A 21,134-nucleotide genomic window follows, 5' to 3' on the forward strand; every position below is an offset into this window, starting at 1 on the left:
TTTAGACATAAAAAAAAATCAGTCAACAAAGATTGAAGATTAATGAAGATTAATAAAATTAGTGAATTTCTACACCAGAGATTTAAATTTGAAGAGCAATCTTGCATTCTTTGTTCATCAGAGGCTGAAACCATTGACCATTTATTATACACCTTCATTTACTTACATTGATATAATTCATTTTATGGACTTGGATGCAAACATTTCTGATACTGTTAATCTTGTGACTCTTTGGGATAAATATCACATGCACTCTTGCAAGTGGAATGGCAATACTCCCTCCTTTACTGTGATTTATGCACATTTTTCTATATATCTCTATCTTTATCTTGGTCCTTCCTTTTCGAATAGATTTCCTTGTTATTTTGTGCTCTTTGGCTTTCGTCACTCCTATTTATATGATTTGACTTAGGCTACTTTTATTTGGGGTCAATCAGGTTTGAAATGTTGGAACTGTAGGTCCCATAATGCTTTTGGGGATGTAAGCATAAAGTTTGATATTGCTATGGATATGAGATGCACCCTGTTTATCTTGCGTATATTTGTTTGTTAACAGAATTAAAGTACTAATTTTAGAGAGTTATTATATAGTCCATTTTGGATCATAATTATGCATTTATGAGTTAGCATCATTTAAATGTAGTCAGTAGTGAAGTCAGAGGGGTGCAGGGTTTTTCCTGCCCCCGTCCTCTGGTGTAACCTCCCTGCCAATATCAGACAGTCTGACTCTGTTGGAGCCTTTAAATCCAAACTTAAATCTCATCCTTTAGCCTTAACTTTCAGTTAGCTGCTTATTTTTGATTAGCTTGAAGCTGATACCATTATCTTTTTCTGCAGGTCAGTCTCAGTCTCAATTAATCTATTAAGTACAGTACTTAAGTACAATACTCTGCAACAAATGCTCACACACAAAATACAGATTTTTCATTTAGTTTTACCCCGATTTATATTCCTTTAAATGATGACCAATCATCCTGCCATCTACTTCTTCCTCCCAATTGGCCCCAACAAGCTGAAATATCTCTTGGAAAATTAAAAACAGACTGAGACATGAAATACTTGATCTCTTGTTACTCTGTCAGTGCACGCTCTGACAAATAAACACACTCTTATTGCACTTGAGGGTGTGAAGAATTTGCCGTTATTTTCTACAATCATCTTCAAACTGATCCCCTTACATTCCACACATTTTACACACAGTCACGTAGATTACTTTAACTAAGTTCTTGTCACAGCGCTATTAATCATCACCAACTAATGGGATCTTCTGTCATTTCACCTTGCAGAGCAGAACAGAAACGGTCTAATCTCATGCAGCCTCAGGAATATCTACAGCAAAGCCTGAAGCTGCCATTTTTTGCTGCTGTATTTTCTATTAAGTTAATCCTTTCTGACACCTCTATGCTTAACCTCTTTTCCTCATTAGGCTCTCGCCTGCCCTGATTCTTAAATACTTACCTTCCTGGAAAGAGAGACACTTAAAACCCCCGTTTGCTTGGATTTATTCATTCCAATGCAGCTGTTTTGTGTTTGTTTATCTAAGAAGTAAAAGTACAATCAGCAAAAATGTACTTAAAATATCAAAAGTTAAAGCACTGCAGAAACATGTCCTCTGTTACTGATGACATATTGTTTATATTACTGTGTAAGCACCATTTTTGTTGTGAGGTAGTTTAGTCCTCTGCTTCTCATTCCAGGGTCCTCAAAGAGCCACAAGATAAATCTGATGGGTCATGAGATTAACGGGAGAGGACTGCAGACAAAAACAACTTTATTTTTTGCTTCATTGTGTTTTTGTGAAATATTGCACCTCAAACAGTTTATAAGAAATATGTGTAATTCCTGGAAATGCCAACAACTCACACGCAGAATAATCTCAAACATTACAAGCTGCCCAAACTAGAAACTTTGCATTTTTGTAAGAAGTCAGAAGCCAAAAAAAGGTTGTAAACCACTGGTTTATTCTTTAAAAAGTCTGAAAATATTATGTGCTTGTTCTGTAAAACCTTAACCTCCAAGTAACTCATTAGCTGTCAGATAAATATAGTGGCGCCTGGGTCTTCAACAGGGCGTCCTCAGAGTTACTTCAGGTGGACCGTCAAATCATTATTTGATATTATCATTAATACAACATTTTTACATTTTCAACAAATGTAAATGCGTCTGAAATGACAAAATAACATGAATCCAAAATACTATTAGCAAAGACAAAGTTGTAAAAAAAACAACTTAATTTTCACAACATTAATGATGGTCTACCCACGATTCCTCATGCAAGCATGTGAGGAAGCTAACCTCACCGTATGCTAAATCACTGTACAGCACATACCCACAATGGCAAACTAGTCAGCTATGTATTATTGAAACATATTAGCCAGTTATGTGTATTATTATCCCAAGTGTGACATTATCTGAGTCACAATGGATTTTTTGTAACTTATAGAGCAAGACACTGACACAACCTCCTCCTCAGAAAACCACTGGAGAAATTGCAGAGGTTGAGGCTAACGTGGCTAACATTAGCAATGCTACAACTGCTCCAGACAGTTTATACATGGCAGATACACCCAGTTTAGTATTTAATCTATTTTTGAGATAAACATAAAATGGAAATATTCAAGTAAAGTTCATAAAAATAGTTTTCAGCCACTTTCCACCACTGCAAAGAGAGAGTGTTTTGACTGACTATAAAGGCTTTTTCTGCAAACCTTTACATTAATGCAGTTAAACACACACATTTGGGAACTGTTTCCACTGGGGTGCTTTGCTCATTGACCTCGATGTTGTTTGGTAAAGAAGGTAACACCGTGACTCATTCACTCATTCAAAATTCATGCACTTTTCCAACCTTCAGGCTGCCACCTACCAAACGTTTAGCACCAAAGAAGAAAAATCACTATTTTTTTCTTTAGATATATTTTATTAAAAAAAAGGAAACCCAACAAGAACTTTTTTTACATAATGATCAAGGATTTTTATTATCTTAGTCTCTTTCATCAGTTTCATATCATTACAGAAAATGTTATAGTACAGCGTTGTTCAATGTCTCCTCATTGCTTAATAATTTCCTTAGGAGTGCTGGTCACATATATCTGTACAATATGGTTCTTATTTTTTTCTGTACATTTTTTGTGAAGTTGGTTAAAAAGGCTGTCAGCACTTAAAGAAGCTGTTTCTTTTCTTTCTTTTTTTTATTCTTAAATAGTTGATCAAATAAAAGATTATTTTTCCCAGGTTCAGCTCGCCCCTGGTGGGGGGTTTTGGGGCAGAGTTTACACCCGGTCACCGTGAATATAAGGAAGCTTCAGGGTCTGGGCAGACTGGGGTGTGCCCCCCCACCTCCCCATCCCAACATCACCTCTTCCCTGCCCAGGCATTTGGCACTGCGCACATAAACAAGACTCACAAGATAAACAACAAGCAAAGCTCTTTGTGAAGCCATTATGATGCATACTAATGAGAGAAAAACAGAAGTGTCACCTTGATGGGCGCTCAAAAGAGGAATTGGTCTTGATGTGCCCCCTCTTCCTCTTAGCTGAGCACCATGGGGAATCTGGAGTCTTCCTCAATGTTTTCTTCATTTTCAAAAAACAGATTATTTTTTTCCACTAAAGATGAGAAAATAATAATTTTCTTTTTTTGTCCTGGCAGGCACCTACAGCTGTCTATTAAAATGCTACTGCTATAGATAAGGTCTAGCATTGAACACACAAAGCAATTGCAATGAAAGGAACGAAGTTGCCTTAATATAATAATGATAATAAGAAGAATAATGATAATAATAATAAGAATAATCATAATAATATATTACAGAATAAATCTCTTTTTATAATTAGATTTTTTCATTAAAAGTTATATTTTCTTTGTTTGAAATACTATAATCTTTTTAAATTAATTTTTTCATATGTATCTAGGTTGTGATCAAGATGTTGACTATACCTCAACGTTATCCAAATCAATAAAAACTAGCTGTGCCGTTGCATATTACAGAATAGTCAATGATATGTGGACATGCACCGTGAACCACCCATTCCAACCCTCGCTATATGACGCCGACGCTCCGTCCCTCCGTGATGACATCATAGCCGGCCGATGACCATGACGTCGACCACCTCGCCCTTGTGCAGCTCCACGTATTGCTCTGTTTTTGGAGGTAGCATCAGGAGCCCGTTAGCACTGCGCATGCTCATCAGCCTGCTGCTCACCTGGTTCCCTGTGGCAGAGAGGAGGGGAAGACGGAGGGGACAAAATACTTTCCAATCAGAATCTAACTCATGAGGGAAATTCAGGGTGGTCTCTGTGTTTCATCCAACCATAATGAAACTAAACATAATTAAAAAAGGCCACAAATTCTGTTACATTTTGCAGTCTGAGCCATTCGTTACCTTATTTTTCATTGTCAAACTGGCTACAGAGGCCAAGTGCTGCAATCAGTCACAGATGCAGCAAATGCAAAGGTGGTTGTGGTAATTATGTTCACTTCCAGTGTGTCTTTATAGACTAACAGATGTGAACAATTCACTTTATTATTTCCTACGTGATGAAGATGCTCTGAGGTTGCAGCTACCATTACGCCCTGAGTAAAGGCTTTTAAGAGAACTTTTCTAGTTCTTTTCTGGCTCATATTAAAGATGCATTATGTAGTTTTGAGGAAGAATTTTTAATCGGAAGAGAAAAACCTTCACTTGTTGATTTTCCCGACTAAATAAACTACACAAACAAACCTCAAAGGATAACACAATTTCATATTGTTTGTGTCAGATTGTTCTGGTGTGAGGTGTCGAGTTTTGGAGGCATCGATCATAAAGATCGTCCGCTTCCTCTTGAATTTAATGGAAGTAGATGGCACTCAGCTTGTGGTGCTCAAGACCTTGCTGTGAGCAGTTTCATGTCAGAACTACTTTCTTTCTACCAAACTACACCTGCTAATCGTGTCATGGCACGGAAGGAGGCGTGCATCCAGTCAGGTTTGTGACAGTGTGGCATGTAAACAGTCATGTCCTTCTTCTCTGGTGAACTTTAACATCAGTTAGCTTCGTTAGACTAGATGGATAAATAGAACTACAGGTAAGAGGAAAAATTGGTATTTCAGTTTTTGGTACCTGTGCTCTGTGCCCACGGCAGAGGCTCCTGGTGATGCCATGTCAGAATGCAGCGGTGGTATTCAGGGCGAGGGTCCAACTTCACATCACAAGACAACTAGGGAATCAAAACAAAGAAAGTGAAATTATAGACTTATACCGGTATGTCGACGATGACACTTTCATATAGTGGAGAAACATTTGGTTAATTCCCGAGAGTCCTGGTTCTCATTCTATCATCGGATGTTGAAAACCCCACACTGGTATTTATTTTTACAGTTAAGTCGTTCTTTATACTACCAGTTGTGAGTTTTGGCCTCTTCAAAACGTTTTCACTTCACCATTCACCTTGGAAGCAGGTGAAATCACACCAGAAACCCATCCGAAGTTTTGGACTCCGTAACATTTCATGTTTGTTTAGCATGTGTCCTCAAGGTTGGATTTTCAGAAGCATTCAGAGAATATTAAACTTTCCTTCCAGCACATGAATGTAGCACAATAATTATGGTTAAAAAAAAAAGAAAGGAAGAAATGAAAATCTTTCAATGAACCCACATATAATAAGTTCAGGTAAAACACCCAAAATCTGCCAAATGTTTTCGAACATTTCTACCAGGAATAAAGGCAAACAGACAGCAGAGGAAACTCTTCCAACTTTATTGGCAAAGGCACAGGGTTTTCCAGAACGCTGGTTGACCTGGGTCTGATGCCATCTGCTGAGGGAAATTATCTGGCTACATCTGTGCTTTCAGGCCATCAGTCCCACCACTAAGTGGCAGTAATGCATTCAAGTTGATTTCTAACTGCTTTCTAACAGCAGATGATGTAGCAGAGCTCTCTGGATAGCACCCATGATGGCAGGGGACCAGACCTCTCGCTTGATGATGCTGGTTGGGGACACGAGCTGCGGCTGTTCGGTGTGTGTTCATGATATTATTGTGATTTTTTTCTGACTCTACGGTTATGAATATTCATGACCAGGGAGCAGGCCTTCGGGTCAGTGTGGGCCGTGATTGGTTCCTCTGCCAAGTCAAAGCAAAACATGGTGGTCATAAATATGTATCAGGCGGGTGATGAAAATAGTATTAAATCACGAGTTAAGATGCAACGGACTGCAACGATGCACCCTGGAACTTTTAATTCTTCTCTGCTGCAGTTTGTTGCATCTGCACTCCAATACTCAAATAAAGGAAGAGAAACAATGTTTTATGCAAACTTTCTTTCCCCCTTTTTTGACTGATAATAGAGACATCGACCCTTCTCTAAATGACGCCTGACAGGATGCTAAGACAAAAACTCCGTCTGGTAAATAAACAGAAGAAAAACCACGTCTTCGACCACCAGCTCCTCAACAGATGATGAACTTTGTGTGTCTCGGCCAGAGAGTCAGGCTGCCCTGGTCGCCCTGTGCATCCTACCCTCGCTTTAATGATGGTTGGCCTAGGGTCCAAAATGCCCTGCATCTTCCTCAAGGCAGGGATGACAAAAAGATTACAGGTGACAACAGCGGACACGGGGTTTCCTAGGACAGACGGACGGTCAGAGAGAGGAGAAAGAAAGAGGAGAGGAAATATATGAGTAACATCTCTGCGGAAGCAGCGGAGTGAATCACTCTTACTCTCAACTTCACACACTACCTGGGAGGGCAAAGATTAGTTTGCGAGCACCGTCCATGTCCAAGGTGGCAAATGTTGTTGGGAGACTGAAAAAGAAAAACAACATATGTTAATTTTGCTTTCAACCATTACAAAAAAAATGCTGTATAATATTTGTTTTTACTCTTAAACAAGTGAAAAATCACTTTTTGTCCTGTAGCAGACACCATGCATCAACAGTGTAAGAAGGATTCAGGAATAACTGTTAAAAACTTTTATTTTCAGAAAGCCAGACAGGTAAAAAACATTTTTTTCAACTAAATAAGATGTTACAAATACTTTTATCCAGATTTTAATATTATTTTTATCGTATACCTTTTGTCTGTGACTGAAAATACAACTGTCTTCTGCACCAAAGGACATAATCTGCACATTGAACCTTTACTGAGATAAAATCTGAAGGAAAGACCCTGAAAGACTATTTATTATTGCTGTTTAAAACTATTCAAGTGTAAAATATATCATAATTTCAAAATGTACCGTATCTGATATTTACGCTGATTATCTCGAATTAAATCCATTCCATTGCAACTGTCATTTAAGAAATTTGAAATTTTGCATTTGTAAAGTTGCATGAGAATAAACTTTCTTACCCTGGTTTCATGAAAACACGACCAAAATGGATCTGAGCATGAAGATCAATATCCAGCACCTGTTTAAGGTAGTCCTAAAAAGGGATTCAACAAACATCAGTTAAAAAAAATGCCTTGAAGAATCAGACCTTCACCAAAGACTAATATTTTAAATCATTGTTCTTATTAATAGTTATCATATATGTTAGTTTCCTGATTTACTCCAAAGTGAAGGCTGTCATTCCCTCCTCCGCCACAAGGTGTCAGTAAAACACAGTGTCATGACTTCCTGCTCTGCCGTCATACCTTCTCTCCCATGGACACTCCTCCTGAGGTGATGATGACATCAGCACGGCTGATGCCTTCATTCAGAGCGTTGAGAAGGTCATCGGGGCTGCGGGGCACAAAGAAATACAGACACATGTTCACCAAAAACTCACAGGAAAGGACATAACGGAGAGAAATGGACAACAGAGAGCTCGTTCTGGGGTAAGTACATCGAGATTATTAACGGAGGTTTAACAAGTGAGGAAGGCGTACTTGTCTCCCACGATGCCAAGGTTGATGGTGGGGTAGCCATGCTCCTGAATGGTGGCCAGCAGAGTGGAGCGATTGCTGTCCCTGATCTTCCCAGGATGGAGGTCATCTTCTGGGTTCAGCAGCTTTTACAAAAGACGTGAAGAAATGAAACATAAAACACATACACGCAGTAGTCATCCTGTTTTTAATAGATGTTGGTGAAGAACGGATCGGGATTAAACTTTATTCATAAAACATGCTACGGTAGCAGAAAGTCTGGTGGGTAGAGAAATAATTCAGCCAGAAGAGAGCGGGTTACGACCTTTGCCTTCTATCATATCATCAATATTCTGGATTAGTTTTATTTTAGAATTAATGGAAATCGTCTCAGAGCATTTTGTATGTCTCCTATTTCAATTCATACATCCTGACCGCACTACTTTTGAGAAAGAACTAGAAGTCTGACCCTTCTGCTTCTTCGATGAGGAGACCTCAGGAACAACAAGCACTGCTGATTAATACAGTTATCAAAGGAAAGCAACGCCACACATTAATGTGAATCTAATGTAGCAGGTTGGGTTGTCGGCAGACATACTGTATACTGTATGTCGTAAACACCGGCTCTACACAGATATTTAAGTTTTTCTACATCTGGGTCCGAGAAAAAAAAAAATGCAGCAATAGTACTGGACAGAGTATAAAAATGAGAAGACAAAGTATCTAATCCTCTTTTTCATTAGACTTGACTAGAGGAAGGGAGATGAGGACAATAAACCACTTCATCAGTTCTCAATGTGGCCATGAAGTGGGTGACTCACTGATTTATACAATCCAGACATATCTGCACGACGCTGAGAACAAGGTGTTATGGGTATCTAGAGTCTTCTGAGGATCTCCGTGAAGGTTACACACCCCGTGACATTGAAACTGCACATCAGTGACACAGAAAATGCACAAATATGATCCTGGCAACTAAAAGAAAACCACCTGGCCGCAGATAAACACATTCCTCACAACTGAAAGCACATGTGAGACGGCTGAGCGCACACTCAGCTCTGAACGTTGGTCTGGTGTTTGCAGCCAACGCAAACAGGGGTGATTGTGCATAAATACGAACGAGGTACACTGTAAGCAAACGATGGCGCATTGTTGTTACCTTTATCTGACGATGCGGGGTAAAATAGTACTTCTACAAGCTTACCTCATTTCCTGTGGACATGACGGCCACCACGGGGAACTTCTGGACCTCCACCTCTGTGACTCCCACGGTGGCCAGGAGGCCGATCTCAGACGGGCCCATGTGGGTGCCCTTTGCAAGCACACACTCACCGCGCTTAATGTCATGACCGATAGGCCTAGAGACAGAGAGAGAGGGAAGACGGCTGAAAAATGCAGTGTGCAATTCATTTTTGTATAATCCCTGCTGTGTACTGTGAAATCGAAGGAGCAAGGTTAAACAGTGTCGCACAAACAAACATCCTGGTGGAGACATTAAGTGTATTTAGGTATTAGTTTTCTCTCCTGCCTGAACCAGTAATGTAAATGCAAATAAATAAGTCAATAAAACATCAATAAATAAATAAATATAAAAAATGATGATGACAATGAAGGCAGGGTGCCAGAAATATAACTGAAAATAAACTGCGCTTTATACATTTTTTCACTTAAAAATAAACTATTTACGATTTACTATGAATTTGATACTCCCTACTTACTTAGAGATGTATATTAATGTGGATAATTGACATTGTCGACAAAATCTTCAGCATTTCATAAATAAAATGCTGCTTCGATAACACACTGACCTGATGTCCTGCCCTGGGCGAGCCTGTACTAGGATTCGTACTTCCAGCTCCTCTGTGCCCTAAAAAAAAAGTCAAGACAAACCACCTGTCAGATCCATAAAAATAGATGCAACAGATGCAGACCAAAATGGCTAAACTTACTCTCGCCGACGTTTTAAAACAATCAGAATCCATTTTCAGTTGCTGAGGATTTGGTAAAGACTCTATGTACAGGAGTATCTGTGTAAAATTAAATGCAAGTTAAAAGTTCCTCAACCAGATGAATCTGAGCGCATGTCTCATCTGTTCCCCCTCCTGTTCAGCAAGATTTCCTCCCGACCTGACCGTGTCAGGCCAATCAACCGTTAATTCAATATTACTCTAATACAGCGTTTCTCAAGGTGTGGTCCGTGGAGAGCCCCCTAGTGGTCTGCGAGTAGATTTGGTAAAAATATCATGTTTTAAATTAAGTGTTTCTCAAACTGTATGTTTACGACACTGAACAACTCCTTGTAGTGAGTAGGACGGATGTGTCGTCTTTAATATTAAAGCAACTTGTATGTAAATTCAAACATTATTATTTGAATTGGCTGTTCTGGTGTGTTGTCAGACTTCAGCAATCTAACCCAACGTTTTGTGACAGTTTTGTGACACTGCCTGCATCACGTATTTGCGCTGACATTACGATTTATGTTAAAAATGAACAGCCGTTGATCGCTATGTCAGACTACATCCTCCAATTCTCCAGTGTGGAGCCAGACATTTCTACACTGATGTCTCCATCCCCTTAAGATGGCAACAGAGACAATGAGTGAGTAGGCCGGGCTATTTTGCAAGACCGTCATCTAATTTGGCTACAATTTGTAATATACTTTTGAAGCAGGCCGACTGTTTTTGGGGATGTAGGGAAGTCCTTTCCTTTTTTATTTGTGAAGTGGTCCTTGGTCTGAAAAGGTTTGAGAAACAATGTGTGGCTCAGCGTTACATTACACATTTTGCTGCTCTGATTGGTTGGAGGTCAGTCCAGATGCATCCAGGGAGATTTTGATCTGTGCCTGCTGAGCGCTCCCTTCATCCAAAATGAATTGAGAGGGATTAGACTAATGTGCATTCGTGAATTAGTATGGTGATGTCAGGCTAAACTCTGGTTGGGCTGAGTTGACCGCAGCCCTGATTTGGACATGTCTCTGCCTGCATATTGGATAAAAAGTCAGACTCACGTCTTCAGACTCGCGGAGCAGCTCGGTGTCTTCCACCTGGACTACAGCGTCGGCCCCGCATGGGATCGGGGCACCCGTCGTCACCCTCATCACCTGGCCAGGCATCACTGTGTGGGTGGGCTGTCCAGGATGAAACACATGACTAAAATTAAATTACAAAGAATGATTAACGACTTATAATAATAATAATAAGTAACTTGCAGACTCTTTCCCAACTAGCACAAAACATTTCTCACAAGCTGATGACAGCTTCGAGCAAAAACACTGGTGAAATCAAACTGCACGGACAGAAATGTATAGACCTAGTTTAGGATATGAAGGCATGCACATGTTTGCATGTGTGCTGAATTAGATCAAGACGGGAGGTCGAGGTAGTCAATAAATCTCAGCAGCCTACTCCTGTCTCACTGGTCTAATCTGTTTTATAGTCTGGCAGCACTTTGACTTCAGAGCCCTGCTTTGGGGCGAAGGGCTTTTCATCACCTGCAAAGGGAACACACCGGTGTGCAATTACAGCTGGTCAAGGCGTGAGGTGAAGGACAAAAGTGAAGCACTTTATTTTCATATACAGGCCGTGTGGGTGTTTGTGTGTGGGGGGGTCTTTTTTGTGAGCCGGAGAAAGCGTGTGTGTGTCGAAGTGTCAACGTGGGCGCGGACCTGCTCTCCAGCTTGGGACTCTCCGATGATGAAGCGGTCGCCCGGGCCGTCAGCCGCTAAAATAAAAGAAAGATTTAACAGCATTACACATGTGTGCAGCTGAAAATGAGCGTGTGTAGGAGTGTGTCATTTAGTTGAGTCATTTTATTTCAGTGGGCTACAGAATGAACAAGCAGAGAGAGAGACAAACGTTGACAGTTTTTGTTCTGCAATTAAACATCTTAAAAGCGGAGACAGTGTTTTCGATACTGGAATGAACATTCAGTCGAACCCTCTTCCTCTGAGTAAACTTCTAAAATCACGACCTCCACAGGGCATGAGGTGTACAGAGAGCATCCCTTTCAGTGTAGCTACAGCCAAACACACAGGTTCAAGAATGAAGCTTTAAAAATAACCTCTGACATTGCAAAATGTCCTTGGTGAGCGGAAAACTTTAATTTCATTGTTTATCATGTAACCTTAACTAAACTAACTAAAAGGATTAAATTGCTCCTCCTTGTTATTAAAAGAACTTCGGCCGCTCTTCTCATTGTGAAACACTTCCCACTGGAGGAAAACAAACATCTGCTGTTGAAGTGAAAACAGAAATTTTTTCTTTTGTAGTTTTTGACAAATTGACACTATAAAATACGATGCGTTCACTATTTCCAACCCCCAGAGCCAGCCAGCTCTGAAGCAGTTTGTCAGTAGGACTCTTCCCTGGATGTTCCCTAATAGATTAAAACTACAGTTAACCCCAAAATCAAACTTAACTGCTGTGCTATTTATTCCTCTAGATTTTATTAGTGTTAGTTGCAAGTTTTGGGGGCATCGGCCGAGAGTTGTCTGCCTCCTCTGAGTTATTATGGAGCTAGATGGCACTCAGCCTGTGGCATTTAAAAGGCCAAAAAAAATTAAAACTCAACAGCTATGGAAAGCGAGAAATGATTTCTGGAAAGAGACGTCACTTTTGAGTTTTTCAAATGTTTATTTATTTATCTTTTTTTTGCAGTTTGAGCACCACAAATCGAGTGCCATCTAATTCCATTAGATTCAAGAGCAGGCAGTCGTCTCCACGGCCAATATTTCCAAAACTTGCTAAGTCACAAACAATCCAGATGGATAGATAACACTTCAGGTTCTTATTTTAGACTGAACTGCTGCTTCAAGAAGTGTCGGCTTCAGCAGCGTTTTCTCCTGATACTCTCTTGCATCCAGTGACAGCAAAAGCTGTTGCAAATTGGTAAAAGAGCAAAAAATACACACTGGTTCTGAAGAAAGCAGTAGGTTGTTTGCTCCCTCCACACCCCAGAGTGTAGGCTCTAAATGTCTAAAAAATCTGCACATGTATGCCTCGGCAGGCGCCAGGCCCTCAGGACAGGTGCATAAAACCCAGCGAGACCTGCGGTGTTCTGCTCCTCCTCCTCCATCAGCAAGAGCCAACAGCAGATGTTACATGCAAGAGTTTTTGGGCTGCCTGGGGCCAACAAGCTGCCACATTGCTCTCCAGGTTAACAGGGCCCTCGATGTTTTCCAGGACGCCCAGCCAGGCTGATTTCTTAACCAAAACAGGCCGACCGAGCTTTCCTAGATCTTACCTAGAGAACTGCCCTACAGAGTTAGTGCCGCCATGAGAAAGAAACTCTTTGAAACCTATTTCTCTAAACAAAAACCCGTCTCTCTTGCCACTTGTCTCCTCCTGGCAGCTATGGAAGACAGCCCCCTCAATCTCTCTCCAGTTCACCCTGGCAGAAGAGGCTTGTCCATGGCTCCTGAGGCAGTTCTCTACTGCCCCAGTGTCCTGTTCATGTCTAATTAGGACAGTCAGGTCATTTGAACAGGAGGAAAGACATACTGGCCTGGTTAGTTCTGCAACTTCCTCTTAAGAAAACACAACAGTGAGTCTGTCACACGGACACTGAAGTCTGGCTGAAGTTGAATCCAAGGACGGGCAGAGATCGGCTGCATCAGCAATTTGCAAATCCATCAATAGGTTTGTGCGTAAAGTCCTTCCTAAGTTCTCTGTACGTACAAGCTAGTTTCAATTGAGTTGCACCATTAAATCTTATGGAATATCTTAACTAAGTAAGACTTAGTATGAGTAAAGTACTAACCAATCAAAAGAAATCAACTCTAACCAACCACAATGTTTGTTTACAATAACTTCCAGGTGGAAAATGCATGTGTCAGGTACTAGCATAACATTTTCTTTTCTCATTATGTTGTGTAGTGTAGCCCATACATCTCACTCATTTAAAATGCATGTCTGGTGCTTTAATATCTGATTAATAGAAACACTCTTCCTAATGTCAGGTTGGAAGCCTAACAAGAAACAAATGACAGCTGGAATCTACCCAAAACAGCGGTAACGTGTTGCTGTTAGATTTGGTTTATCAGAGATGACAGCAAAGCTACACAGGACTGAAAAAAGGCACAGCAAAAAGGCCAGACAGGTCGCATCACAACATTTTTACAGAAAACAACGCAAATCAACTTCTAGTTTTCTACCCAGAGGCACAATGGAAGTGTTGCATCAGTGGTAGCAGAACCTTCTCAAAGTGTTTTAGGATGTTTAACTTATCTACTAATCCTCTGTTAATGTAGGTATGACTTTGTTCGATTGATGTGTGAACAGGCATAAACGTGTGTTTCAAAATTAGTACCAGTGTTCATACAGTTAAACATCGAAATCAAACATTCAGAACTTCTTCTGGGCTCCATAAAGGTTCCTCAAGATAACAACATCACAAAAAGTCCTAACAAGGACCAGGGTTGGATTGTCTTTTCTATTGTGGTTTTAGGGAACAATCATTGTACCATATGAGCAGAATGAGCTACCTCTTTTTGTGTAAATTGGTGTCCTTCTGTAGCCTACTTTGAAACATTTCTTTTAAATCTAGATGTAATTGAGGCCTGAGTTTGAATATTTCAACTGCCGTTTCACAGCTTTTATCTTATACAACTTGATTTCAGTGAAACTGGCTCTAAAGAAAAAAAATAATTCAACTGATCTGAGATGGATGGGAACATATTTCATTTCACCCGCCATAGTGTATGGTCCTTACCTCTCACAGCATAACCATCCTTGACAGAAGCAGGGAAGGGTGGCAGGTTGTCTTTGGCATAAACGTCCTGAGCCAGGACTCGACCCATCCCATCTGTGGGAGAAGAGGAAGAACATGGGTGTGAGGAGAAGCTGGGTGAGGGGTGGTGGAGCGGGAGAGCGACAGCTGGAGAGAGAAAGAAAGACAGAGGGGTGAGGGAGACAGTGCATTTGATTCAGATGAAGATACAGAAGGGCATGTGTGCCGGAGGTGTGTATATGCATGTGTGTGCGTGTGTTTCAAATGTAGACATAGTGTGACACCGCGCATCAGGATCTCTCTGCATGACTCACCACCTGACCAGCACACAGGGACACACACACACACGCACACGCACACACACTCTCTTTTCCTATTTCTGCTTTACTGATTCACACACAACAAGTGGAGGCTTGCAAGTGACCATCCAGATTTCCTAAGCACTTCCACCAGCCAGACAACTTAAAACACTCAGGAAACATTTGTGTAGGAAGAACAGAGAGTCTGCACAGTGACAATAGCACAGAGAGAGTGAGGGAAGAGGAGAAAGACAGAAAAAGACAGAGGGAGCGTGGGTGGAGGAGAAACATCCTGGCACTAAAATACCTTAAGCTGCTGTGTGGCTATATATAGCATTCCTCAGAGCCTTTATGTTATGATTATGTGGGTGTTAATATGAAGATCTTAGCTTTGATATCAATGAGTTGAAGGGGAAAAAAAATATGCATGAACACATACAGACACCCACACACATGCATACAACACACCAGCTTACGAGATGACAGTCTTAACGAGCTGCTGTAAATAATGCAACCCAGTGGCAGAGCAAGACACACGTGCTTGTTGTCCAATCCTTACATCTTTTTAAAGGCAGCAGCATTTCATCTGAGATATTCTGGTGCACTCCTTCCAAGCCGCTATCTAAACAGCTTGTTAAAACTGTGTGTTGAAGCTGAGTTGTGAATATAAATAGAGCAGAGGTGATGTCGTGTTGCAGAAGCAAAAAATACATTTATTCGGATGCTAAGAGAAACGGGACTCGGAGTGTCGGTACAGGTTTTAAAAGGGTTACATAATAGTCATTAAATCAAGGGGCATTGTGACATCACTCATCCTACTCGTGCCTCAAGAAACAAATTAATACGTTTTCGAGGACTGTAAGAATGAATGTGCGTGCATTTTAGGAAATGTGCTTATTCACTTTCTCTCCAAGTGTTTCTTAAGAGGATTAATTAAATTTAATGTCTGCGGAGTAAATATGAAGCTAACGTTCCCATAGCTAGTTAGCTTAAATGCACAGTATAAAAGTCGACCAGCTGCGGAGGAGAGAGAGACTGTCTGGAGGAGTAAACACCTGGACTCACATCGAATTCTGCTCTGATCCCGGGTGGTTTACCAACGGGAAGAGAGCGCTGAGATTACTTTTTAACTTTTTGGATTAAAACGTGAATCATCTTCACTTCTGTTTATTAACCTGACTGCAACAGTGATCTGCACAGGTGACCTCCACTGGCAGGTGTTTATGTTCTGTAGTGCTGGAGTGGAGGTAGGAAAATGTAGTTTACTTCATGAATGTGCCGTTACAGAAAGGAGAGGGGAAAGAAGAAAGAGGACCAGAGTGTGAGTCCTGAGTTAAGTGAGAGTTTACTTGAATTTAAACAAACAGACACACACTACCTGAGTGTGTGATCCCACGGTTAAACATGATTCTCTGATGGTGAATACACCATTAAACAACCACCATTGCTGATAAAAATCTATATGACTGCCAGCGATTTTTTAAAGTTTTATTCACAGTAAGTTTAATCTGGCTCGCCACCTTCTCTATGCCGAAATTAGCGACAAAAGACCGAATGAAACGCACCTGTTACCTTCAGTAAACTTGTGTATTTCTCTTGGTTTGAAAATTGTTGTTCAAATGTAACGAAACCTCCTCCTACTACTTCTAAAGCTCTCTAATTACAATGTTGTATTGTTGTGTTGTGTTGAGTTTTTACAGACCCAGGCTAGCTCCCCGTGTTCACAGTCTTTTTGACTTAGCCTACGAGGCTAACCGGCTGCTGGTGGTAGCTTTATATTTAGCATTCACACACGAGCTTGATATTGATCTTCTTGTCCAACTCTCAGCAAGAAAGTGTGTAAGTAAGTGTATTTCCCACAATACAAAATTATGAATGAATTAAACAAAAATACAGCGCACACACACACACACACACACACACACACACACACACACACACACACACACACGCACACACGCACACACACACACACACGTGCGCACGCATATGCAGGCCCCTCTAAATCCAGCAGGGGAGCTGCTCCAGCTGTTGTCTCTCTAAATATTTCATCTCTCATATCCCATCTTCCTTTCGTCCTTAGCCCACTGTCCTCCTGCAAATCCTGAGATTCACTCTCCTCTCAAAGAACATGAAACATCACTTTACACCTGGGAACAGGAAAAGTGTTCCTTCTACCATCATTGATCTAGAAGTCATGTGCGCCGCAGGCTTTTATTGCACCAATCCTCGCTACCCCATCTTCAGAGATGAATTAAAGAGTGTGTGTTTTCCCCTCTGGCTCCTCAGCCTGCCTCTGTGTCACCCTGCACTCTGCCAGAAGGCTGACGAGACCCACAGGTGCTGAACTAACTTCTCTGTGTGTGTCTGTTTAGACATGCGAATACATTAAAATACGACAACAAAGATCCATTAAAAAACATCACATTTGATTATATCACGCTGAATTATTGTAAAAACAAAAGATGACAACCAAAATTAACTTGCAACTTAAGCATGTGACTAAAAGGACAAAAGTAGATGTGTGTGTGTGTGTGTGTGTGTGCGTACGTGCGCATTTGATCGTCTGTGTGACTGATACTGTGGCATGCAGACAGAGACTGCTGATTCAGTAAGGTGTCCAGTTGTGGATGGAGAGTGTTTAAATGCTGTCGTGTGAACTTAGCGAGCGCATGTTGCTGCATCGATCTGAAAGGTGTGACACGTCCCAGCATGCTCAGTGGCTGATGTCAGCAGACATAATAGGAAGACAAAATAGAGATGCCAAGGGGGCGAGATTAGCAAATTTAGCACAATTAAGCGAGTGTGAAGCTTTCTGCAGCACGAAAGGGTAAAACGTCCGTCCTCTGTACCTCTGTAGTTGATGATCTCAGTGCCCAGGACGGCGGTCATCTCCAGCACAGTGATGAAGGCCTTGTCCATGGAGGTGAGGGGGAAGGGGGACATGCGGTGCCTTCGGGCCACCTTGGTGATGTCCACTGCACTGTGACCTGAGTAGACATGTGACATTAGATACGCTGTCATGAAACGGTTCCCACAAAAAAACACAAATATTTCACACACTATTTTAACGCATTAAACACTTAGATTTTTAAGCACATAAGATACAAAAACAAAACACATTTAAAACATTTTGTTAACCAAGATTGCTTCCAATTAACCTCCTTGCCTTTTCTGTACTGCAATTTGCTGCTACTTATGGGGGAATATACGGAGAAAACTGAGTTTCAAGAACCTAAAACACTGTTTACATGTGTACCAAGGACCAGAACGCACAGGAAAAGCTACGTTTTAAGAAATACCTGTGTACTTGTGGACAGGGCCTTACTTAGCTACTTTCCACCACTGTATTTACACATGACATAAATAAGTAAATATTGTGCAAAAGAGTGATTTTCACACATAGCTCTAGACCCTAACTTTAAAATGTAAGCCTATCATCAATCAGAAAAACACCCACTTTAAGCATTTTAATTCTTAATTTAGACAGTTTGAAAGTTGGGAGAGAGATGAGAGAACGCTGCTGGGACTCAATCCCGAGACAGGGGAAGCATCTATGTGGCTCCAAAGGCGGGGAACTGAACCACTCAACTATCTCTGGAGACAAAAGCAGTATTTTAAGAATCTTTTGGCCCGAGAGCCATAAAAAAAAGGGAGAAATTCAAACTGATCTAAACGCAGTGGGTTTGCTTTAAAGGTCAAATTTCAAAACTCAGGAAATGACATATATGCACACATGCTACAGTTATATAAATAAACACATGATCTAATGTGTTTCCACGTCACTGTCACCAAGATAACTGGATTAACGTGATTTATTTTCTCCTCGCATGTACGCATATGTGTGCAATAAGACAATCTGAATGCCACGAGGAGGGATTGGCAAGAAGTAGTCCTGCTTGTGGCACACAGCTGGATGATAGCGGCGCTCGATATCAGCAACGTTGGTCTAATAATACCGCTCTAATAATTCCAAAGGTAAAAGGAACAAAGCAAGGTGTAACTAATATGTAATCTGCTCTCTCTCTCTCTCTCTCTCTCTCTCTCCTTCCCTCTTTATCTCTCTCTGCCTCGCTCTCCCTCTGCCTCTCTGCCTCACAGCGAAGAATAGGTGCTGTGCTTTGATTTCCCTTGACCCAATTTCTCTCCTTTAAACATACACTTACGCTTCCACAGCATATTCTGATGCTTAACATGAGGCTTAACAACCTCTGGCAAAACATCACAGACACACACACACACAGGAACGCAGCAGCCACACACAGCCGAACGCACAAACCATCCTCGCATTGTCACAACACATGCGCATTTAAAATCTATTTATGTGTGAGAGCACATACAGACATGACATACAGAGGAGAGAGAGAGAGAGAGAGAGAGAGAGAGAGTGCTCTTGAATTGTAAACTTGGTACTCACTTGATCTTAGGATATTTTCTTTGCTGCTGCATCGTGACTGCACCTAAAGATGGAGAGAGCGATTGGGGAGAGAAAGACGAAGGGCAAGAAGAAAGAGAGAGGGAGAGAGGGAGAGAGAGAGAGAGAGAGAGCAGAGGTAGTGGTAATTTGAGATAAACTGTGCTGCTCTTTTGACATGCTTGAGATGAGAAGCTGTTTATACAACAGTCAGAAGCATTGGCGAGAGCCGTGTCACGCTACACTGTGCACTTTGTCCTGCTTGTTGGGAGATGGCTGCATCTCCCGCATTGCCATTATCGTCGCTTACTGTACGCTAACATCGTCACATCACAGGTGATGTTCACGCTGATAAATGCATTGACATGTCACATCACTATCAGATTAGAGCACTAAGAGGAATATACGGACAAAGGCAGCGACATACAGAGTGACGATATCGTATCACAAGGTCATAACAAGATGTATTAACTGCGCTAACATCAAATGTAGTGGAAATGTAGTGTCGAGTATAGATATAGAGTGGCTGTTCAGATGTGGTGCAGGACGGTGAGATTTCTCTGGAAATCGCTGAGCGCTCAACTACTCGTAATCTATTAAGGTAAGGTGGGGAGGAGAGCGGAGTGGGTTAAAACTGGGCTGAGCTTCCCAAAACCATCTGGAGACAGCAGCAAACTGTTGGTGAGTGAATGGAGAACAAACAGAATTAAAACTGGTGCCAAATTGATTATCTCTGCCAAGAAGTAGAACAAAAGGGATCCATGGCGGAGATGAAACAAAGACCACATTTCTATCAACCCTGTTTCTTCCTGTCAAAGAGAGACATTGATACGTTGTCCCAATTCCATACAACATAGTGATAGTGGGAAGTGAAGTGTGTACTGTTTGTAAATGGTCATAGAGCAGTTTAATGTTATTGTAATCACAACAAATCAATATAGTTGGACTGCGGATTAGAATCTTTTCAATGCCTGTTAATCTATTGGTTATTTTCTCCATGAATAGATTAGTTGTTTGGTCTACAAAATGTCAGAAAACAGCGAAAAATGTTGATCAGTGCTCCCAAAGCCCAAGGAAACGTCCTCAAATGTCTACAACCCAGCTTACTGTCATAATGGCAGGCCAGTCACCGGGATAAAATCTTGGCGGCTAACAATTTGTGCGACGCCACTGGATATTTTTAAGGGGTTCTCGGGACATTGTCTGCCCGTGTTTGTTGCCACATAATCAGGTATTTCAAGCCAAAACATGATCTTTTCCAAACCTTATCCGTAGTTTTTGTAGTTCTAATCAGATCATCAAGGCAAAACGAACCAAAAGAAACATAAAGCTGCAATATAACGAAATGTGAAGTTTTAACACATCTGTGGTTTGAAGAGACAAACATTTTTTGCAAGGAGTAAAAAAGAAACCATATAATTTCCACATTTAAGAAGTTGTGATGAGATGACATAGACTCTTTCCTTAAAAAAAATACTCAAACTGATTAATCGATTAACAAAATAGCCAGAAGAAGTGGTGCGTGGACGCACCAGCGGTCCCTTTTTCATCTCACCGTTGCTGTTAGGAGCCGCCAACCTCCTTGTGATCATTCTGTTTGTTCGTGGTATTTATAGAAAAATAACAGAACACCTTTGCACTGATGTAACAGATTCAAGCTCCTTGTAAAGAAGACGCTTTTGTGAAGCTCAGCCTCAGGGAATGACTTGGTAAGGGAAGGAGAATCACAAGTTGAAATTTATCCAGGTTTGGCTCAGAACAGTAGAAGTATTTCTTTATACAACTACACCGATATACAGTCGGTCTGGGTGCAGTGAAAGCAGTTAAATATAACCAAAATTAAATCTGATGCCAAAACTCAGGGCAGATAT

The 21,134-nt window shown here is 41.0% G+C and overlaps 1 protein-coding gene across 8 annotated transcripts in view; it reads right to left on the bottom strand.

Moving 5' to 3' along the window:
- Positions 1-3,064: 3,064 nt before the first annotated feature.
- The window catches only part of gphnb (gephyrin b), a 104,357-nt gene continuing 86,287 nt past the window's right edge, over positions 3,065-21,134 (bottom strand). For 5 of the 8 annotated variants that reach the window (XM_084378058.1, XM_084378057.1, XM_084378055.1 and 2 more), the window contains 14 exons: positions 19,267-19,309; positions 17,702-17,839; positions 14,533-14,625; positions 11,489-11,544; positions 10,832-10,951; positions 9,633-9,691; positions 9,029-9,182; positions 7,849-7,970; positions 7,615-7,702; positions 7,330-7,403; positions 6,719-6,783; positions 6,500-6,603; positions 5,103-5,199; positions 3,065-4,213 (listed from right to left, as the gene is read on the bottom strand). In XM_084378058.1, coding sequence (XP_084234184.1) covers positions 4,080-4,213; positions 5,103-5,199; positions 6,500-6,603; positions 6,719-6,783; positions 7,330-7,403; positions 7,615-7,702; positions 7,849-7,970; positions 9,029-9,182; positions 9,633-9,691; positions 10,832-10,951; positions 11,489-11,544; positions 14,533-14,625; positions 17,702-17,839; positions 19,267-19,309 — 1,347 coding nt within the window. In that variant the 3' untranslated portion in view covers positions 3,065-4,079. Of the gene's footprint in view, positions 4,214-5,102; positions 5,200-6,499; positions 6,604-6,715; positions 6,784-7,329; positions 7,404-7,614; positions 7,703-7,848; positions 7,971-9,028; positions 9,183-9,632; positions 9,692-10,831; positions 10,952-11,488; positions 11,545-14,532; positions 14,698-17,701; positions 17,840-19,266; positions 19,310-21,134 lie in introns of all 8 variants that reach the window. The other 3 variants (XM_084378059.1, XM_084378053.1, XM_084378052.1) reach the window with 3 other exon arrangements.

The sequence above is a fragment of the Pagrus pagrus genome (genome assembly GCF_965226575.1).
Source record: "Pagrus pagrus genome assembly, chromosome: 16".
Taxonomy (NCBI): Eukaryota; Metazoa; Chordata; class Actinopteri; order Spariformes; family Sparidae; genus Pagrus; species Pagrus pagrus.